The sequence below is a fragment of the Mesoplodon densirostris genome, chromosome 11 (genome assembly GCF_025265405.1).
Source record: "Mesoplodon densirostris isolate mMesDen1 chromosome 11, mMesDen1 primary haplotype, whole genome shotgun sequence".
Classification (NCBI taxonomy): domain Eukaryota; kingdom Metazoa; phylum Chordata; class Mammalia; order Artiodactyla; family Ziphiidae; genus Mesoplodon; species Mesoplodon densirostris.
Genome location: NC_082671.1, coordinates 14,836,053 through 14,858,717, shown reverse-complemented (window position 1 = coordinate 14,858,717; position 22,665 = coordinate 14,836,053). Strand labels below are relative to the sequence as shown.

Genomic DNA, 22,665 nt, shown 5'->3' with positions numbered 1-22,665 from the left:
AGACCTGCCCTGCGGAGCAGCGACTTCGGAGAGTTCACTAACAGAAGTCAGAGAACCGGGCGACGGCAGCCACCCCCAGACATTTCTTAAAGGGGAGGGTTGTGTGCTTTTCCAGTGTATTCTGGTAGCAGTTTGACTCCCTTGCTTTTATTTTAATTTCCATAATTGGCAGCTTCAGAACTGGCACTGGAAGACAGTTTGCTTTCAACGTGGCCACCTATTCCAAAATGCCCCTGTTATTTTAGGAACCCTACCGTTTTCCTCCGGAGCTCTTTCGCAGGACTTCTTCTTTTGGACGGGTCCAGGAGGTAGGGAGGGTCCTTCCCGGAGTCGACTCCCGCCGAGGTCACTTTTTTGTGCGGAGGGGGTATTGGGGGTCATCCCCAGCGTTTGCGAGTAGCATATGCGTGGGGTTGTGCTGACTGCACTCGCGGGCTTGTACATTTTCACCCTGGGAAATTAACAACAAAGCCCTATCTGTCTTGCGGCTGCTTTGCACTTTCGGAGGGCGGCTGTACTTGACTGAGCTGCAGAACAGGCACACGAGAGCGAGCAAGCGAGCGAACGAGGGAGGGAGGGAGGGAGGGAGAGAAGGAAAGGAGAGAAGAGGGGAGGGGTGGGGGGCGAGAGGTAAATAGTCTTAAATCGGAAGGGAGCTGCTTCTCTGTGGTCTTGACAAGCGCTGCCTGGGCTCCGCCGGCTCAGTAATAACGGAGTGACCTTTTCTTTGGCTGTATTCTGTCTGGCTGGGAAGGGATTGCATTTTGCAGCTGAGAGCCGGGGCTTCCTTCAGCTTGGCTCCTGGCGTGCTCCTGGGGTAAGTTGTCTTGAGCCAGGACGGAGAGAGACAGCCTCGGACTGCAGTTGCCTAAAAGGAGGACACCTGTGGCTCAGATGCGGTCGACACCATTACTTGGCGGATCCTTGAGGACCTCATTATTTTAAACTTAAAAAAAAAAATAGAGATTCCCTCCCCTTCTTTTTTTTTTTTTCAAGCAATGCTTCTTTTTGACCTTTCCCAAGGAGAAGCGCTACAAAGCAGCCACTGTGCTTTCTGAACGGCCTCCCCCTGTATCGCTTAATTGAGAAGGTAAGTGCAGCAACTGGGTGTACACGCGGCGGCTTATTTGTGGTGTGTGTGTGTCTGCGGGTGCGCGCGTGCGTGTACGGATGTCGGGATTTTTTTTCTTCTTCAGCCTCTCCTAATGAGGCATAAACTGGAGCTGCAGCCCAGCTCCGCACTGCAACTTTCATTCGGGCTGCAGCTCTGCTGAGACCGTTTTGTTTAAGTCATGTGAGGCTTCATTATTTTTATCATGAGACGTGAAATAGATGCGGGCGGATGTTGATGGAAGGAGGGAGAGCAGAGCGGCTGCGGCGCGGAACGTCTCAAGTACGACTCGAGTGGATAATAGTCAAAGTTCACGAGGAACTGCAGTATTTCCACAGCCCCGACTCCCGGGGAGACAGGGGCTTGAGAGAGTTTGGGAGGAGATGTTCGATCTGGCCCGGCCCGTAGGAAGGGAATTCAGTCTTAGGTGGGTTCCCGGCCCTCCTCCCCTTACTGGCTGGAATTCATCACCCCCCCCTCCCCCAGGAGTTGAAGTGACCATTTTGGGGTTCTGGTGGCCACTTCTGCCTCTGCCCACTCTGCCATAATAACGAAATACCGTTCCTACGAGATGGAAAAGTGACTGTCTACGGGGGGAGGGGGCGGTCGGGAGAAGTGGCGAGAAGAGAGAGGTTCCGTGGAGGTGCCTGTGTCCTAACAGGCTGAGATTCAAACTGCTGCGGCACATTTTTATGGGGGCTACCCAGATTGCTGTTATGAAATACAAGTCAGATTTATGATCTTTTTCATATTGAACATGATATGCTATGCTAACGCTGCATGTGACAGTTTAATCAAATCCATTTGTTACCACGACGCTAAAAGGGGCCGCTGGGATTTTAGGATTACGAGCAGAGTTAGGGAAGCATGTGGCTTTGTCATTCGCCATCATTTTGCACACCGCCACACGGCGAGGGGCTCCGTGTGTGCGCCGGGTCTCGTCTGGCCGCCCTCGTCCCTTCCTCCTCCAACCCCCACCCCCCGCCGCCGCTCCGACCCGCTCCCAAAGTGGCTTCACAATAGTCCGTCCTCCGAGGTGTAGGCTGCGCACCAGGTCCGCACTTGAGCTAAAACCAAGAGACCCCCTTCCACTTCTACCTTTGGGCTGGGCGCTCAATGCGAAGCCGCTGCAACTCAGGCACGCCTAAATCAACTCATGCAGAAAAAGGAGAAAAGTTTTGGTAAGGTTACAATATATCATAGATGCACTTTGCCGGCGCTCGGCACTCTCGGCTACTCCAAAGCCTTCCTGATCTTCCGCTGCTTTTGTGTCTTTCGAAAAGATCCGAAATATTATTGTTGTAACTGCTTTGAAAGACTGCTGCTTAAACCAATTAATCTTGCTAGGTGCAACAAAAACTGCTACATTCTTTGCAAATCATCCCTGTGTGGCTGCAAAGACACAACCACAAAAGGCTGGAGCGTAAACTCCTCAAGGGATTCTTTGTTAGAGTGTATGTATGTTTCTTATTTTTTTTTTTTTTATTTTGCATGTGAGCTGCATCAAAATTGAACTCAGTCTTGCAAATCTCTTGTTGGCCTTTGCCAAGCACTAGCACTTTGCTGCCATGGTAACTGTAATTAAACTGATAAGAGTGGGAAAATGTCAGTATCTCTGAGCCTTGCAGCTGCATTGGAGAAAAAGGGAATCAAATTGGTTCCCAGCTCCATTGCTCAGAAAGGGGAGGGGGTGTGGAAGGATGGGGAGGGGGGTTGGGAGTTGAAGGGGGCAGAACAGAGTTAAGCAGCTCCAGCGCCTGAGATCTGGGGACATCTATTTGCATTGTTGTCCCTTAGGGGGCTGCAGCCTGTAGGGATGCTCTGGGCCAGTGAACAGAGAGAAACAAGCTTTTAGGCCCAATCCAGTTCTCCAGTCCGGGCTGGGGGCTGGGGAGAGGATGAAGATGGGCAGGAGGAGAGAAAATCTTTTGTTTGGTACCTCTTGGCAATCGAATGGCCGGTGTTGGCCAAATTCTTTTAATCTGTGTCACTGCTCCCAGCTGCAGAACCTGCATTCCCATTTTCGCATCTTCCTGAGGCACCTCATCTCTGCCAGCCCCCTTTATGTATTCCCTCTTCCTTTTCCTTCTCCCAAATTGTCCGCTGTGAATCTTCCGAAGGGGACAAAATGTTTTCCATTCACTACGTGTAGTTAGTCCAAAAATATAAAAGACTGGGTCTAAGTGCTGCAAACCTTTTATTATGATTATTTTTTTTAAGCCCCTGTGTGTTGTGGAGTTGTGGTTACTTTGTTGTGTTAACTACTGAAGCTGAGACTGCGCGGATGAATGGCACAGAACAAGGGAACATAATGGAGGCAATCAACCGTTAGGCCGCCTCACAATGCAATCCAGGCAATTAAAAGCTCACCAGAGTTTAAATGAAATGGTTCTACTTATTTCCGCACACCACACTGCACAGGCTATTATTTATGTCTTTTTTTAATTATGATTTCCCTTAAACTGTCAAATAACTCAGAATGGCAGGGTCTCAGAGGCAATAAGAATTTCCCTCGGAACAATTTACATGCCAATCTAAAACTAGTTATGAGTCCTGATGTGCTATAAGCAACTTGTGAAATGTTTCTCAGCTCTGAACACATAACTCTACCCAGACGCGTTCTGCCGGATGCTGAAGAGAGGCTGCCGATTGCTTTATGCCTGTTTAGGTACATGGCAACGTGGTGACTACAAACTAGTTCTTTTTTCTACAACTGTTAACTTGCAGAGTATCGAAAACATTTCCTTTTCAAGAGCAATGGGATGATGTTTTCTGCAGGAAGGTACCAGGATGGAGCAGAAAATATCAAACTCCTTCTACGCCCAAGGCCAAACAGAATGTAAGAGTTTCAAATATTAATTGGCCTCTGAGTGCTACGTTAAAATGTCAGCACAACAAAAACATTTTGTGAAGACAAGCAGGGTAGAGTTGTCCCAAATGTTGGTACCCTCTGTCTTGGTTGCAAAGCATTGTGAATAAAGATAGGTGACCTTCCACGCTTGATGATGGTAACAAAACTCAGAGAAACAGAGCTTAGCTACAACTAAGAAGGATTTGGACAAAAAATTTTCAGCTTGGTGATATAAAAAAATAATAGCCTTATAAATTAGATAACTAGAATAGTCACTGTTAATACATCTCTAGATGTTTTCAGTCATGAAATCTGGAATGTCATTTAGTAAATCACAGTCTCTCCCTCCCCCAGGTAGATGGTTAAGAGGCACCTGGGTATGTTCTGCACTGTAATTAATGGGATTCATTCCTTGTGGAACCTTGTGAGAAGATGGTAACTAGTTCTGATCAAAGACACTTCATTTGTTAGAAGTTCTAGAGAATGAGATTTAGCAGAGCTATCAAGGGTTATGATTAATCTACACTAGACCCTGAGCTCCTTCAAAGAAAAGGAACAGAGGGCCGGCTATAGGAATACCACCTGCTGTTCTGTACAAATCCAGCTGCTAGTCTGCAGCTCCGAGGACCACAGCTCTACATCCCTTGCAGAAAGAGTAGCTACCTTGATGCCTCACTGCCGGTCCCTGCTCCATCACTCTATCAGAGAAGTTATTTTCTAATGGAAGTTCAACATCATAACACTATTATGTGAAATTCATGTATCATTTGTAGTTAGAAAAGTTATTCTGCTATGAGGGTACGGTGCCTTGATGTCTCTTAACAGTGTGATTAAAAAAGAAAAAGATTGTAAAAATAATGAAGGTTCGGGCTTCATCATCAGGCATCAGAGGAAACTGAAGAAGGTTTAGCTGTTTTGGAGCAGGAAACACACTGAAAATGCTCCAGATTAGAGCTTGGCATTTCTTACTTGAGACTGTTTCAAGTGCAGGCGTTTGGTGTCTTGTGTCATTCTATGTTCAAGTTTAAAACTTTATGCCTTAGAGAGGAGGCATAATTTAACAGCAGGATCTCTGGACTGTAAGAAGGCCACGAAGTCTAGTGCTTAACTGTCACTCAGCTTTGAGCGAGTCCCTTAACCTCTCTTAGGCCTCTGTATCATAATTTGTAAAACGAAGGAATTTGGAATCAAAGTCTACAGTACTTTATAGTGCTTGAAATGAGTTATTGGATAAATATGAAGCTCTGAATAGTTGGTCCAGCTTTTTTAAAAGCTGGGTATTTGACATTTAGGAGAGAAGAAACTCAAAGGCAAATACCCTTTCATTGAAAAAATTTCAGTCAGGCTGCAACACCCATAGAACTCAGCTAGACTCCTTATTTATGATGGAGATATGTCTCTAAAATATATAAATATCCCTATGTCTAGTCTAGTATGTATGTAATATATGTATATAATATATATTTGCATATGGATGTTTGGGTCACCTTATATATATTTAGACTTTGTCTTCTATTGTTTTTTCTTTCCTCTATAAAATAAATAAGTGCATGTTTATGATAATAAATTACATAATCCTATAGTTTAATTTTATATAAAAGCATGTAGTATATAGTTAGGTAATCTGCCATTAGTAGAAGCACGGACTGATGCTTGTGAGTGTAAGTACATTTTTAAAAATTTTCAACACAATGAATACTTTGAAATATCAAGGGCACAGGGGGGAAGTCTTTGGAGGCAAACAAGTATTATAGCATTGGTGAGCTTTTCGGGAGACTGTACTCTGCTTAAGTATAAACATCTCTACTGCTAAGTGAGGTTAGTGCATCCCATAAGGGTGCACTTTCCTTCTGCCATCAAGCCCGTGTTAAGTGAACATTTTAACCAATAAAGGAAAACTCCTTTTTGACTTCTACAGCCTGTGCACAGACTACTTTGTTAAACAGCTTTCTTTGAGATTGTTAGCCATTTACTCATATTTTCTCCCGAAAGGAACTTCTTTCTGTAGAAAATAGGGACACTATAAAATTATTTAATATTGCTTAACTTCTTCGTGTATATAATATCAACTTACCAGGTGCAACATGATTTCTTTGTTTTACCACTTTATAGGTGTGACTTCGTAAATGGTTTAACAAGGACTTAACAAAGTTTGAGACTCTTTTGTTTCCAAATTTAGTTCGATATCTTATGGGCCTCAAAAAGAACGTCTAAGGGCTTCCCTGGTGGCGCAGTGTCTGAGAGTCCGCTTGCCGATGCAGGGGACACGGGTTCGTGCCCCGGTCCGGGAAGATCCCACATGCCGCGGAGCGGCTGGGCCCGTGAGCCATGGCCACTGAGCCTGCGCGTCCGGAGCCTGTGCTCTGCAACGGGAGAGGCCACAACAGTGAGAGGCCCTCGTACCGCAAAAAAAAAAAAAAGAAAAAGAAAAAGAAAAAAAAAAAAAAGAACGCCTAACACCCCTTGAAAAATGCAATCTGAAATATTTAACTTGGTGGAGGGCTTTGGACATCTTCTGATTCTTTCCTGGAGTCCCAGCTCTCTTTTTTGTTCTTGTCTCCCTTTAGGTATACAAATGCTCTCAGTCCAGCCAGACACCAAGCCGAAAGGTTGTGCTGGCTGCAACCGAAAGATCAAGGACCGGTATCTTCTAAAGGCACTGGACAAATACTGGCATGAGGACTGCCTGAAGTGTGCCTGCTGTGACTGTCGTTTGGGAGAGGTGGGCTCCACCCTGTACACTAAAGCTAACCTTATCCTTTGTCGCAGAGACTATCTGAGGTAGGAATTAGCCTTGCACACCAGTGATGACTGGATTCCTTTTAAAATACCTTTTTAAGTGTCTTTGTGGGTTTCATTTCCTTCCTACTAGCCTCTATTCCTGAAAGATATCCACCTAGCAGCCTTCAAAATGCTGCCAGGTGCCTGTTCCACAAATGATCGCTTCAGCAATGGCCAGGAAAACACAATATCTCAAAGTGTTCCCATTTATTTGCCTTACCTGATGCTCCTACCTGGGGATAGGTTATTCCACTCCCTGTACGGAAACTGCCAGTTCACGTCAAGGATGTATTTGGTAGAAATCAGCATGCAAGATGTTTTATTCGCACAAAAGTGACAAGGTCAGGCTGAGTATAGCACAAAGTAATTCAGCGATCTTTCTGTTTCAGATTTGTCAGAGAAAGTCAATTTGAAACTCTTAACTGGCATTTATTAGTAAGGTGTTTATCGTACAGTGTTGAAAACTTTCCCCAAGTGTGAATACACCTCCCTCCACCCACCATGGCATTCCAGGTGATCTTCGCAAAGATAGCACTGAAAGTCGAAGAGCCTAAGTCTTGCCAGTAGCTTTATGGAAAATAACAAAGTAAAGACCTCCATCATTATGGGGAAATGATAGCCACTCTCCAAACTGTAAACATCTGAATGGTTTCAGGACAACGCAGATGTTCTTGCTTCTGAAGCCATGAAGCAGACTAAACTTGTACCCTAGCGTTTAGTACTCAACACATGGACTGGTATTTAAGAAAAATTATTTTGCTTTTCAGGGAATTTTGTGACTTCATTCAGCTGCAAATTACTGATATTAACAAAGTAGGATCTATCAAATTAGATAAATGATATATGGCATCATTTGGGTTTTCATATTTGATACGATTAATCATTTTCCTAGTCTGACATTAAGTGATTCATTTTGAATTTTTTTTCCCTTATGACACAAAATTTATCAATCAGCAGTAACTCCTTGGTCATTTCAGGAGGTGTTTTCTAAGGAATTTGGTGCTGCTTCGTATATAATTCAGTTACTTTTAGTCCAATTCAATGTTTATATATAAGAACATATTGTTTGGTGAATGGTCGTGACAAGAGGGTGAGTCCAGTACTGTTCATCAGATTCTACTCTCTCCCCTCTTAGGACCCCTTCATCTGACGGCCCCTTGACTAATTATAACCACTTGCTACTACTTCTTTGTGTTCCAGGGGCACAAAATACATGTAAGATGCCAGTAATGGGAATGGGAAGTGACTATAGGCAGGGAGTTCCCTAACTAACACAACTAATCAGAATTAAGCTATTCCGTGAATTCTTTCAGGCTCTACGGTCTTGGAACTTTCCTCTTGCAAATAAAAATTTCTCCTCTGCTCATTGTGAATTAGAGCCTGATTTCTACATAGAGTCTTTGTATTTACTTTTAGTGACTTGACTTTGCTTCCTACTTTTGCTTTATCTTCCTAACCAATAGCCGTGGGCTTTTGGACTCTGTCTTTGACTTTTGTTTACATTTGCAGTATCTCCAGTGGATTCATGTAACAACAGTTCCAAAACAAGGAGTTTATATAGTCTGGGCAAGATTAAAGTGTTCTAATAAGCAATAAAGACAAAAATTAAGTCAAATTTAAAGAGAGTCTCTTGAAATCTCTGGATATTTTTAAATCAGAAATGTAAATTTGCCAATGAAATACATGTGTCGTGAGTGAAACTGTTTTGCAGTTGTCTACATAGTAGAGAGCAGAGAAAGTCACCTTGTGTTGTTTTAATCTTCCTTATGGTAATAAAAATAAGTTGTTCAACTGGTGTTTGATAGTCTTAAGTGCATTGTTGAAGGGAATTTATCAAAATAGTTTTCATCTCAGAAATCTTTATCTCTAAAAGAGTCTATATGTTGCTTTTTGTGATGCAACTTTTACTTGATTTCTGATAGGCTCAAACTTTTAATCTTGTTACCTTATTTTTAAAAAATCATACTCTTTCAAATTTAAACCCTGGTCCTGATTGCCAATATATTCATTTCTCAGAGTACAATTTCCTCTTAAATTGGTCATTACCACATTAATGGCCAGTTGTTATGTTAACAGCCTAAGGGTTGTTAACATTTCAAACTAAGCTGTTAACAGCAAGCTTATCCCTTATTTAAACTGAAGGTTTTGTTGTATATAACGTGACTTCCTTGGCAAGGAGTAATTCATCAACACTTAAAAATTGCAGAAGTGAGACAGGAAAATGGTATGTGTGTAAAACACCATGTTATGTGTTATAGATTATGCCGCAGATGTGGTATTTAGTTTTATGTGGAAAGTGTGTATCTCAGTGAAATTATGTCTATGTTTAAAGCATATGTCTGATTGGCAAATTATAATAGTCTGATTCTGTATGTCGAATAGACAAATACGTTCAGGCAGACTTTATTTACCAATTAATTTCTTTGAATGGGTATAAACAGGCATTCAAAAATGCTTATTGGATGCCTGCTGTGTGAGAGGCATGATTTTGGGTCACGGACAAAAATTAACTGAGGGAAAAAAGGAGGTGCACCTCAAACTCTTACTTTCTAATTGTTTATTAATTACACAAAATCTGCAGTATGATCAGTGAACAAGTAATATTCTGTGGCTATTTTCCCGAGCTTTGAAAATAATTTTTCTCATTTCCCTCTTAGTTCAGTACATTTCCTTCTTGTGTTTTGCACAGCCAATGCTTAACCATTTAAATCCTATTAAAAAGTAGTTTAGTTTGGTTTTCGGGTCTTTGGATACTATGTAATATCTTTGAGGCACAAACGAGCCATAAATAATTTACAGGTTTGTGTTTCTCTGTCTAAATTACTAGGCATCTAAGTAAGAATATGGAAAATGATAAAAAGATTGCTTACCCGTACCAGTAAATTATGGGTTATAGATATTATCCTGGCCCAGATAATTTTTCATATCTAGAGAAGTGAAATATTTTTTTGCCAACTGTATTTAGCTTCCTAGTTATCTTCTCCTTCCAAAAGCAAACACAAAAAAACACTTTTATTGCTGAACAGTGAATCTTGAAGTCCTAACATTTTATTTTGCTTTATTCTGAATAGTGATACTGGTGACATGTTTTTACAAGTTCTTTGAATGATGAATACAAGAATTTAAATCATAAGATATTTTCTTTAGGGCATTAGAAGCTATTACTTCAGTAAATTTGATTTTGCTCAGATTTTTTTTTTCTCCTTTGAGGCACAATTAGCTATATTTATGAAAAAGAAAAGACTTTTACAGTTTGTTACTGAGTTTCAAATCTTAACAGTTCCCTTTCCATAACAGGGCTGATATAATATCTTTTACTTTTCTGGAGAATATAAGATACACCTGTCTGATGAGAGGGAATTTGCCAGTTTTTAAGATTGCTCTTCATCTTTGGAAATTCATTAGAAAAAGGAACAGAAAGATTGATTTTTTAAAACTTCCTCTATTAAACACGCTTTCTGACTAAAACTATGAAGTTGGTCTGCCCACTAATATTTATATGCCAAGACCTAGAATGAATCTATTAAAAATGTATCCAACACATTTATATATTTTTTGTTTTTAAAAGTTGTTTATGACAAAGTAGATATGGAAGCATCTTTGTGCCTTCAACCAGAGAATGCATAAAGTAGATTAGCAATTACTGTGTAAAACTAGTCAAGGTTTAGTAATGATGTTTACAGGACTATGTAGCTACTGCTAAACTATCTAGCATTCTGATTTGAGTTTGGAAAATATGAATAAAATAGCTATTAATGTATCATCAGTTTTAGAATTAAGATTTTATGTCAAGTGTTACAAAGTCAGAACTAGGAGATACAGCAAAATACCTTACTTCTCAATGTGGAGACAGTGTAGAATATCAGAACTTACCAGTTAAGCTGTTGGACCATTTTGGTCAGTTTTTAACTTAAGCCTGCATTTTCTTACTTGTAGTATATTTTAAGCAGTAAGTCGATGAAGGCTGTATCTTGTATCTCTATGAATGGTGTTTTACCAGAGAATGTACTCAAAGCTGTTTGCTGTGATACTTGCCATGGAAGCTGCATACAGCTCTTCTATATGAGAAACAGAAAACGTCTTATATAAAATTTAATGCAATTTGCTATTTTTATACGTGAGGATGATTTGTTTAAAATGAAAGTACTGGGAAAGAACGATGCTTCATGCTCTACCACAGTTGCCAATTAACAAAAAGGATTTGAAGCGTCTACGCTGATTGCAAATTTTATGTGCTTTAATATAATAATATGATTTTACAATAGAAAAATAAAATTAAATGCTACATAGAGCATTAACCTGGCTATAACTTTATTTCACACTGATCAAAATTGGTACTTATAAATTTTTATATAAGGTTAACCTTATATTAGTACATAATTATGGCCTTAAAAGTAAATATAAATACATTATTAATGTTATTTTATCTGACAGTTAATTGCACAGATTCTTTTTTAATGCTGACTGACGTGTTCATTCTGTTTTTCCTGCTTTGTCATCTTTTTAACATTAAGCGGTTGAAAATATCTCCCCTGGAAAGCAGTACATTATTATTTGAAATATAACTTTTTATTGTTTTAAATTCCAAAAAATTCATCTTTTATATGGAATGAAACTCCTCCCAAATAAACTTTCTTTTTCCTAAGAGCTTCATTTGAGCTTTCTTAACACTTTATAATTGTCATAACTTTTATCATATTTAAATGTCTAAGCTCCTCTTAGTATTATGAAATATTTTGGCATCTGAGTGTATTAGACTCTAGGGTCTCTGAAAAATACTGCTATATTCCCTGTAAATTATCTTACCTTATTTATAGCTTTATAAAATATTGTAATTTTAAGTCCATTTTTCTGTTTATCATAGGAAAGCATTATTGCATTCTATTTCAAACATTTTAGACCAAATATCATTCATGGACCGGTACAAATCAGGAGTGATAATGTTGTTTTGCACAATACTTTGAGAGAGTGCCCCTTGCTTTAGGAAAAAAGTGTCAATCCACCCTAGACTTCCTGAGCAGCAACCTCTCTGCAACAATCTCTGTTAAAAATCTCTATCTATCAATATATAGAGAATTTCTTATTTGTAAATTTATCTACAATATCTGTCCTTAATTCTGTAATACACCCACTTTCAGTGAGTGAGTATTTAACTAATTATTTTAGTTTTGTGCCTTTTTGTTTTGGTTTATTTTATAGACTTGAGATATTGTCACTGGAAATAAACCCCACCAGAATATTAGAAATACAAAAAATACTTCACACTTGTTTCTATCTCTTTACTGTTTTTTATCTTTCCATAAAGCACGGAATACTTCAGTCAGGATAGTTTTTACGCATAAGATGGATAAGTTAGACATACCTGACTTAGCAGAAAAACATTCTGTTCCTACAAGTATATTTAGGATTAAATGCATCCGGAAGAACTACATTTGAGAATTGCCAAAGCTGCTTATTTTGCACTTTACAAATACATAGAACTCTGGGAAAGAATCTCTATTTTTGGTTGCTCTTAGAGTATATCAAAGTAAGCCAGCACTTCATTTATAAACTCACCATTAACTTCCATTAAGTGACTAATAATAAATTTTAATGCTGTTTTGACTGCATAAACATAATTTATTAAGGAATCTCATTTTTTAAAATATGCTGAAAATAGTAATTTTGTAAATGGTTTTGATGAATATATGCATTGTAGAAATGTGTTATGTAGTTCAGTTTTCTGCCTCACATAAAAATTATATAGGCTTAAAGAAGAATTGCACCAGTCTAAGCGACCACTATATTTTTTCTCATTACACTGTGAGTCATTGAAATATTATTTTGGTACTTAGTTTGAAAACATTTCCCAGTTCCCATGAGACTGTCTTCTATCCTTCAAAATTATACACTGTAACCTCATCCCATCTTCCTAACAGAAACTAGCTAACATTTCTCACTTTCATCAATAATTGTTAAAATATATGAATTGTAAATATACGACAAGATCTTGAAAACAAGGAAAGTAAAAATAAAAATAACAATATTCTATCAATCGACCAGATAGCTTTTTAAAACAGCATTTACATTAGCCATGTTTCTTTAAAAAGGCATTTTCCTTTTCTTTTTTAATTTTTTAATCGGTTTACATAAGCAATGACTCCTACTGATTCATGGCATTTCCCTTTGTAAGCATCTAAAGAGATGTAGGTGTATGTATGCATGCTGCACATACAGATATTAGAATCTATACAACCTTAGAATGAGCATTGACTTTTGTCATAATTTACTTTCACCAGTTCACCATAGTTTGGCACACTTTGAAACTTGTAAAATTCAGATGTTTGATGCCAGCTAATTCCTTAGTATTGTAAACTATAGCACTGACTTATTCTTATAGAATGTTCACCATTCTAAGAGGATAGACAATTTTTATAATACTGTAGAATGCCTAAATTTATTCCCTTGTGATTTTTATCACCCAATTCTGTTTTTCTTAGCTCTGATGGAGTCTGATACTGTCTGTTCCATTTCTGTTTCTACCATCATTGCATACTTGTTTTGATGATTAACTGTATGTTCCCCTTTTTAAGGTATTTATAAGAAATTTACTTTGGAGTGGAAGTTACATTGTGGAGCCAGAAATGTGGCATTTAGTTTTGTTTCTTATCTTAAAGCAATTTCTTTTGCTTATTGAGGTTTTTTTGCCCCTTATTATCCATATGAATGGATAAATTTTCCCTAAAGGAATTAGGACCTAAACATACCCTTTTATTATATTCATCAAACATATTTACTATATTACAAACACAGTTACTATAAATCCCACATCAGTCACTTAGGCATTCACCTGTGCCAGTTCTGCTTTCTGCTCTATACTATCAAAACTTCTTGATAGACCTTTTTCTTCTCAACAAAATTTTTTTAGTTATGTAAAGATTCCAAATGTTTTGCTGAATTCTTTTACTCCATACTCTTGGTTTTTTATGATGCAAAATTGTCTAACTGTGGACTTTACTGGTTTAAAACAAAATCACACTTGAGATAAATAATCATCTCGTAATAGTTAGATCTCTGATTTGAAGTTGGAAAATTAACATTAAACTGCATGTATTAAGTTACACTCTAACCAGCGTGTGTTGTTATGATTCAACATAATATTAAAAACTCTCCAACTGGGCTACTGGGAAAATAAAAGACTCTTAAGAATTCAAAGATTATTTGCAGAGGAGTACACCAAAGCCATTTTAAGTAAAATTGTTATTACAAATTCAGTAAAGCATTGCCTACAGTAAACCCATCCTATTAATAAAAACAGAAAATCAGTTTTAGTAAACATAAATATCAAATATGACATGGATTAGTAATGGAGCAGGGAATGTCATAAAACGTGCTGCTGATTACATATAATAGTAATCTAAATACCACCAAGAAAAAATAAATCCCCATTTCATTTATGCTGTGAGATACCAACATGCAACTTCAAGGGGAAAAAAAGAAGTTTTAGACATCATTAGTTTATTCTGATTTCTGAAAACTTTTAAAACAATGTCATGTTTTTATTATAGCAATTCTAACAGAGGTGTATACCATTTTTTAACCTCTTTTTTTTATTTTTAAAAGATTTTAAAATCTCTTAAGTAATGTCCTTTGATAGATTGCTCACATTTCATCAAAAAAAAAAAAAAAAAGAATCAAGACTGTTAACACTTTAAAATACTTTATGGTATTGAGTGTGATGCTAACTTTGTGTTTATCAACCACTCAATAAAAATAAATTCTGACCAACAGCTGCATATTAGACTGAATAAGATAAGTGATTAGTACCTGTGCCTTTGCTTGAGTGGAAGGGGCTGGGGGTAGATAGGTGAATGAAAAAACAATCATTCTAACACTAAAAGTGAGTACTGGTTTCAATGGGCAGGTTTATTTAGTTTTGTAGGTGAGAAGTTCAGCTTTACTATACTATGAACATAATTTTAAAGCCTGTAAGAATTATAAGTGAATATCCGTTGAGGGATGTCTGTGATTTGGGAGATAGAAAGAAATAATACAATAAGTTATTGAATTGTCTTAAAACTTAGCAAGTAGTATTTTCTGTGGCCACTGATTAGGGAAAAAAATGAAAAAGGTTCTGAGCTACAAGAATCCCTTCTTTCCACAATGTGTTCTTGCTGAGTGGATAGGACTGGGGTTTATATTTATGATTACATGCTTTGCCATCTCTTTAACAGTTTAAAAATGAAACCATTTAGTCACTTAACAAATATTTGAGTGCCAATATTTCATTTCTATAAATAATGAATGTAGAATCTTGTATTTCTAATTGATTTTGTATAAATACAAAGGTATTAGTATTTTACTATATGAAGAATAAAGTAGTCTAGGAAATTTAGGAAGAACTTATGGGCAAGTTATTTCTCAAATTTTTTTATGACTGATGTACTCATCATAGGTGAATAATTAAGGAAAATATGTAAAGAGTTTTAGTGTGGTTATATCACATGGAACCAGTACGGTGAATGAGAAGAGGTCTAATCAAGAATGATTAGAAAAAAATTTTAAGAAAGGGGGTTGTAACTAATAAGTAAAAATTATGCTCTGTAAAAATCCTTTTGTAAGCCAGTAGTCCTATTATAAAAGATGAGTTTTAGGCTTCATAGTTTACTTTTAGATGCAGAGTAAGATAGAATTAACTCTGTAACCTTCACGCTGTTTGCATCATTCACCTCTTACTGCAGATATTGGTAAGTTATCAACAGAGGTATAATTGACATCCCTGTCAGAACACTTAACATCCTTGTTCCCCATTTTTCCACTCAAAAAATATGATTCTATATACTCTAGGTCCTTTACAGAGCCCTAGGATACAGCACTGAGTAAAACACAGAAATAACTCCTTCCCTTAAAGAGGTTATATTCTAGTTGGGGAAGCAGATAATCAACAAACTAAGTATTGAGTACATTAGGAGATGATAAATACTACAGGAGAAATGGAACAGTGTAAGAGGTTTGCAGAACTTGTATTTATGGGTGAGTATGCCTTTGTATGTGTGGTGGGGAAATAAGGCTTTGAAAAATTAAACAGTGTAGACAGGGACAGCCCTGTTGAGAGGGTGACTTGAGTAAAGACCTAAAGAAAGTGAAGGAAATAGCCATGGGGATGTATAGGAAGGACATTGTGGGAACAGGGAACAGTCAGTATGAAGATCTTGCAATGGAAGCTTTTCTGATATGTTTGAGGAACATCAAGGATGCTAGTGTGGTTGGAATGAGTGAGAGAGCAAGAGGCAAGGCTTACAGGCAGCCACTATGTGGTCCTGTGGTATCCCTGGTATCACCGTTACAACCAAGAACACACCCTATACTTTTCTAAATGTCAGGGAAGGAAGTGGTAATACTTGTGTCCGAGAACCACTGTGAAGCTTACTCAGGGTGTTAGAGACTGAATTCCATTTGAGATAACAGAACTCATCTGCTAAATTGAATGGGATTATTTTCATGTATTATTTACTGGTATTTTTTTTTTTGGATGTCTTTTTATTTGGCCTGAGTGATGACTCTGTGTGATTACATAATAGTTGTGAACTATGCGTCTCAAAATAGACATCAGGATTAGGTCACTTGACTGTTGCTAATTCACGAGAGATGGTATAGTTGTATGTTTGAGTTTAAATTGACACATCTACATACATCTACTATATGATGGAGTATTTATACATCATTATATTTCAATATGAAATACCAAGGAATGTTCATATTGATGAGCTAAGGCTGCCAACACAGCTCGTATGAAGGTAATACCTTGGCCAAAGATGTCATTAAACTCTGCCCTGATCACAATGTAATTGATATTTTTGAATACTTAGGTAATAAAAATTGCAAAGATAAGGATTTTTCGAAGGCTGCCAATTTCTACTCTTAAAGTAGAAACATCAGTTATTCTAGGTCTGAAAGGTGATTTTTTTTTCATTATTTTTAAAGTCAAGCCAAGTCTTATTTAATGAAATTATTTTCTTGTACAAAACATTTAAAATAACATATTCACTCTAATTATCATCCATGTTTCCAAACCCAGCATTAAGAGAAAATACATCAAAGACATATTGTTATTTCAAACAAATGAATCATATTCTTGATAAGACAGATGTTACAGAGTGTTCTGTTTATACTTATGCTTTGCACCCCTCACCTAACCCCAGCTCACTAATTTTAATTTTGCATCAAGAAGAGCTAAGCATTCATCTTAAAAACTAAAAGATTAATATGCATTCTTATTTGTGAGAGTGGGATCTGGATATACAAGCTGGCTTTACTTTTGAAATTAAAAGTTATATTTAAATCTTAAGTGCAAATCAAAGTACTTGAGCCTGTATTTAAATGTATAAAATTATAAAATGATACATCATGGGTATTGGTTAAGAAGCTTTACATTGCATCTTACAGAGAGGCACAGCATGAACGGATGAGCTTTCAAAGCGGTGGCCATCTATCCTTCATGCATAAAAAAATCTTGAACATAATTTCCAGAAAGCTATGAGGTTGTGGCCAAATGACTTTACAAGTCTTAATTCCTGCTGTCACCCTGCACATCCTGAGTGTTGCTGTTTTTTTTCCTATTACAGTTTCTAGCAGCCCTCCTATTCTTTTTGGTAGATGGGCATGTGTTCTAACTGCCATCTTGTCTTGTTTTACATTCACACCTATATTCTAATCACTTTGTGACTCTTACCTTCCAAAATGGATCAATTTGAGCTTGATTTTAAGGAAAGATCATTTGATCTTGAGCTGATAGTCTACTAGATGTTGAAATAATCTTGTCAGTGCTATTTATTAAACTAACTATTATCTTTAGAATAAAGATCACATGCTTGTTTGACTAAACATGTTAAATGCTTTGTCTTCTCAGTTAACTGTGGATTGCTGCAGTGACCTGAGAAAAAAAGATATATTTTGAGGAGATTAAATTTTTTTTAATATTTTTGATTTTCCCTTGAGGATTTATCTGCTGAGTAGTAAACAGAACCTTGCATTTTCACCACAACTTAGTTTTTCATCCTACATTTCATCTTAATGCATACAGTGTACTTTAAATCATTTCACTGTGTATTTCTCATTATCTGCCACATTGTGTGTTGCACGCCCTGTTCCCCCAACTATCATTAATGGAACATTAGTCATTATGACTGTTATAATGCATTCATCTGCTGTTTTTACCTTCTGTGACAGTACTTTATAGAAACAAAAATGTCACATCAGTTCTTGCTAATTCCCTAACCATATCCCAAACCAGATGTGGTTAGACCTAACCCCTAGATTTTAGAGGCAGAACGGTAAGGAGTACAGATGTGAGGTCTGCCCTTTTTCTGCTACTTCCCAGTTGTATGTTCCTAGCAAGTTACTCAACCTCTCCAAGCCTCAGTTTACTTATCTGTAAATAGGAATAACAAATCCATTCACAGAACTGTCAGCAAGTGTCAGTGAAACACCATAGGGAAAGAATCGAATACACTGGCCAACACTCCAATGTGAGTTTCTGTTGTTACGAAGGAAGAATTGCACTGAGTTATGAAGATAAGATAGTTGGAAAATTAAACATGAGAAGAAGATTAAAGAAACACATTAAGATGAGGTTTAAGAATGATTAATAATCAAGAATATGAAATGCTACTAGCATAATAAGATCTTTTACCAACTTTTCATCTACAAAGAAGATAGATGAAGAAATGCTTAAATACCACATGCAACCAAAACCATGAAGAAAAAAAATTATTTAAGAGTGGAGGGACTTCCCTGGTGGTGCAGTGGTTAAGAATCCACCTGCCAATGCAGGGGACACGGGTTCGAGCTCTGGTCTGGGAAGATCCCACATGCCGCAGAGCAACTAAGCCCGTGTGCCACAACTACTGAGCCTGTGCTCTAGAGCCCGCGATCCACAACTACTGAGCCCATGCACCACAACTACTGAAGCCTGAGCACCTGGGGCCATGCTTCGCAACAAGAGAAGCCACCACAATGAGAAGCCCGCGCACCACAACGAAGAGTAACCCCTGCTCGCTGCAACTAGAGAAAGCCCACGCATGGCAACAAAGACCCAGCGCAGCCAAAAAAAAAGTGTGGAGCTTATTGGAATCTGGAACGGGTTGTTGAATTATGATTATAGTGTATTTTACATAAAGTAAGTTGAATTTGAATCTTTGGGGAATTATTGAACATGAGATTTTCTTTGTAACTGAGGTGGTAGTTTTCTAAAATATCTTATATGCCCATGCTCTCCACACTTTAGCATGTGAAAGTCCTATGGCCTTGTAAAGCGTTATATTTAATATCCCATAGGGTAGAATTATATATAAAACGTTAGCTTGCTTTAGGTTTTCTTTGTAGTCTTGATTTTTATGTTTCCTCTGGTGGCAAGGACAATTGAATGCCCGTATCTTAACGAGTATTCTTTTCCACAGTGTTCTCTAAACGTTTTGATTATATACCTTTATTCCTAAGGAAACCTAAGTGGGCATCCTCAATTTAAATATATATTTATAAATCATAAATACTCCATTGCACATTTTTTAATTAGGAAAGCAATGTGTAAAGGCTAAGATATCAAATAAATAGAAAGACTATTCCTTGTTTAAACATCCCTGGGATTTATGTACCCCCAATTTGGAGAGCAGTCTTATTTTTTAATGTTTAGTTTGTTAAGCTTGATTGAAAGTTGTTTGGTAGTGATACATGTGAATAAAAGGAGGGGAGTACCAATACCTGGGGAAAGAGTTATAAAAGAGAGATGTAGTGATTGTTTGGAAGAACAGGACTAAGCATGGGCTAATATACCTGACTCTGTTCATTTAATATTAAATCAAGGTTTGCTTTGATGAGAAACATCCAGTGCATGTGGACTCTTTCTAATCCTGTGCTATAGCCAATGGCAACATTAATATAAGGCAGGGTTTCTCTCCCTCCCCGGCAACCCCCCATTCAGGACACAGTGAGATTTTAGACAGATAAATGCTAAAAGAACCCTATGTACCAAAGGCAGTGTTTACCGCATGTAATACATATCATTGTTTGTCTCCTGTAGTGAAAAATACTTGTGTCGTGCTGGTAAAATGCACTCCTGACAGACCAGTGCTTGCTATTATAGGGTCCATTGCTTTAAAAAAATGATACACTGACAGAAATACAATTTAAGAAAATTTAACACCAAGGGTAGTCAACCATGTAGACTACTATTAAGGGGCCAAAACTCAAGGCCAGGGGTTTATTTAAAAAAGAGGCACAGTTTATTTGCTAGTAGTAAGCGAAGTTAAAAGAAAAAAAAAATCGAACTTGAATTCCTTGCTCTCTAGTCTGTAGAAAATTAATGAAAGCAACAGTTCAATAAGATTTTATTGCAGAAATGTTTAAGTGAAACATTTTAAGAAGGCTTCAGAATTTTTAAACAGTTACCATTTAGAAAGCTGTAACACTGCAGTGCATAGCAAATTGTTAGCATTGGATCCTAGGCACACCCACTGATTTTCTTAAAATGTGTAGTCAGAGCTGGTTAGTCTGAAATCACTTTGTTCATTTCATTTCTGTGTGTGTAGCTTATAAATATATTTGAGATTGACAGGTTAGCAGCACCCACAATTACTACAATTTAAAATGTAAGCTATTGTCCAGGTACCCTTATGGGCATAGTTTGGTAATTAAATGCATTGGATTTGTAACAAGGCCTTTTGAGAATGAAAATTACCAAATATGATATGTGATGAGATATGTTGGATTTCAGAAGAGCAAAGAATGTACTAATGAATAAACTGCTACTGAAGGATGACAAAGCATGTGTTTTTAAGCTATCATGTGGCTGTCATATTAGGGGAGAAAATTCCATGAATTTAGATGAGATGTATTATCTAATTTTACCATTTTATTTATTTATTTTAAATTTATTTATTTATTTATTTATTTATGTATTTATGTATTTATGTATTTATGGCTGCATTGGACCTTCATTGCTGTGTGCAGGCTTTCTCTAGTTGCGGCGAGCAGGGGCTACTACTCTTCATTGTGGTGCGCAGGCTTCTCATTGTGGTGGCTTCTCTTGTTGCAGAGCATGGGCTCTAGGTGTGTGGGCTCAGTAGTTGTGGCTCACGGGCTCTAGAGCACAGGCTCAGTAGTTGTGGTGCACGGACTTAGTTGCTCCATGGCATGTGGGATCTTCCAAGCCCAGGGCTCGAACCTGTGTCCCCTACATTGGCAGGTAGATTCTTAACCACTGTGCCACCAGGGAAGCCCTAATTTTACCATTTTAAAAACAAATCTGCCATCCAGTAATATTTGATGCCAATTGTGTACGGATCACATGTTCCTTTGGGAGAAAGGTTACAAAAGTAATGCAATAAATAATCTGAGCTTCAAGGAGCTTAACTTGGGTATCAGAGAAATAGAGAAAAGCACTGTCAACTGCTATGGAGAATCAAACGATATGTATCTTATGTTCTCTACCCTGATGGTGTACTCTTATTGCCACACCCTAGGATGGGTCTAGGGAGGCAATTGATCCTGCCAAGAAAGGATATCCCAAGATAAAATGCAGTGTCTTTGCAGTTGTCCTCCAGAAGGCAGTTGGCCCGAATCTGACAATGTTATAAGAGAGGTTTTTCTAGAAGGTAATGCCTGTTGTCCAGACGCATTGTCCAGGACCTCTGATTCAGCTGTGTGTTGGAGCAGACCCAGAAATTCTTGCTGAGGAAGGCTGGGATCCTCAGCTCTCCATTTCTGCACGCCTTTTAGTTATGTTTCTGAAATTCCTCATGTAAACTTTATCATGTCATAGTATCTCTGCACTCTGTGTTCTTGCCAGCAATTACGACTGCTGCTTTTCAGCCCTGATTTTTTAAGAAGTTATCTTAAGGAGAGAGTATCTATGGTGGATTGATTACCTGAAAAACTAGACATTAAGCTAGTTCTTCTGATAGTTTTAAATATATCCTTTGGATTACTTCAGAGAGCTATACACTTGACCTTGACCCCTCAAAATCTTCCACAGGATTGTGCATCAGGGTTTCACCATTAGCCTGCATTGAAGAAAATGTTTATAAATAGCTGCAAACAATGCAGTGTCTTAGGGATGTGGTTATAGACTCTGTTTACTGTATCACACAATGTCCTATGGATTCACTGTTGAACTTTCTCCAATCTAGAATAAGAAAAGTTCCTGGGATGCTAAATGATTAAATGGTGTTTCTTCATGGGCTTTGTGGGTCAGTATTATTTACATCTCCCCTTTTTTCTTTGTCTCCTAGGAGGCTCAAATCCAAATTTACTTTCTATTTCTAACAACTGTTCAGATCTACATGATATGTTCATATATTCTCCAGACCTTTGTATTCTCTAACACATTTTTCTTTATTATGATATCCAGAGCTATTTATTTCATCTGAAGATGAATTTTGAATAATTGCAATGAGTGAACAATAATGGGAAAAAATACAGGTGGGAACATAGAGCTTAATACATGAGAAATGCTCAAATAGCTGAGTGAAAGTAATTTGGGAAAGGGAGGACGTGATGAAAATAATTATCTGGTCTGAATATTACATAAATATAAAACATAGGTGGATTTGAATAATATTTAGAACAGTGTTTGAGCTCACTCTGTCGGATGAGGATTATAGCAGATATAACACTTTATGTTGTTAAATTTTCATCTTTATTGCCAGATGACTATTTAGCACAGAGTTAATCCATTATTTTAACATAAACATATGTATGAAAATCTTATTTCATGAGGTAGTAATCAATAACTTATTTCTTACAGTGATACTTTGACATAAATAAAATAGGCTGAATAATTATCTCACCAAGGGCTAAGACAGCGATTACAAACCCAAATGCTTCCAGGTTCCAGGGTCCATGAAGGTAAAATAATGTAGTGAATTGGGGCTTGCATGACCTATCC

The 22,665-nt window shown here is 37.6% G+C and overlaps 1 protein-coding gene across 1 annotated transcript in view; it reads left to right on the top strand.

The window, feature by feature from the left end:
* The first annotated feature begins 1,342 nt into the window (after positions 1-1,342).
* LMO3 (LIM domain only 3) overlaps positions 1,343-22,665 on the top strand; it is a 55,123-nt gene continuing 33,800 nt past the window's right edge. Inside the window, 3 exon segments of the mRNA XM_060113406.1 lie at positions 1,343-1,363; positions 1,366-1,393; positions 6,530-6,743. Coding sequence (XP_059969389.1) covers positions 1,343-1,363; positions 1,366-1,393; positions 6,530-6,743 — 263 coding nt within the window.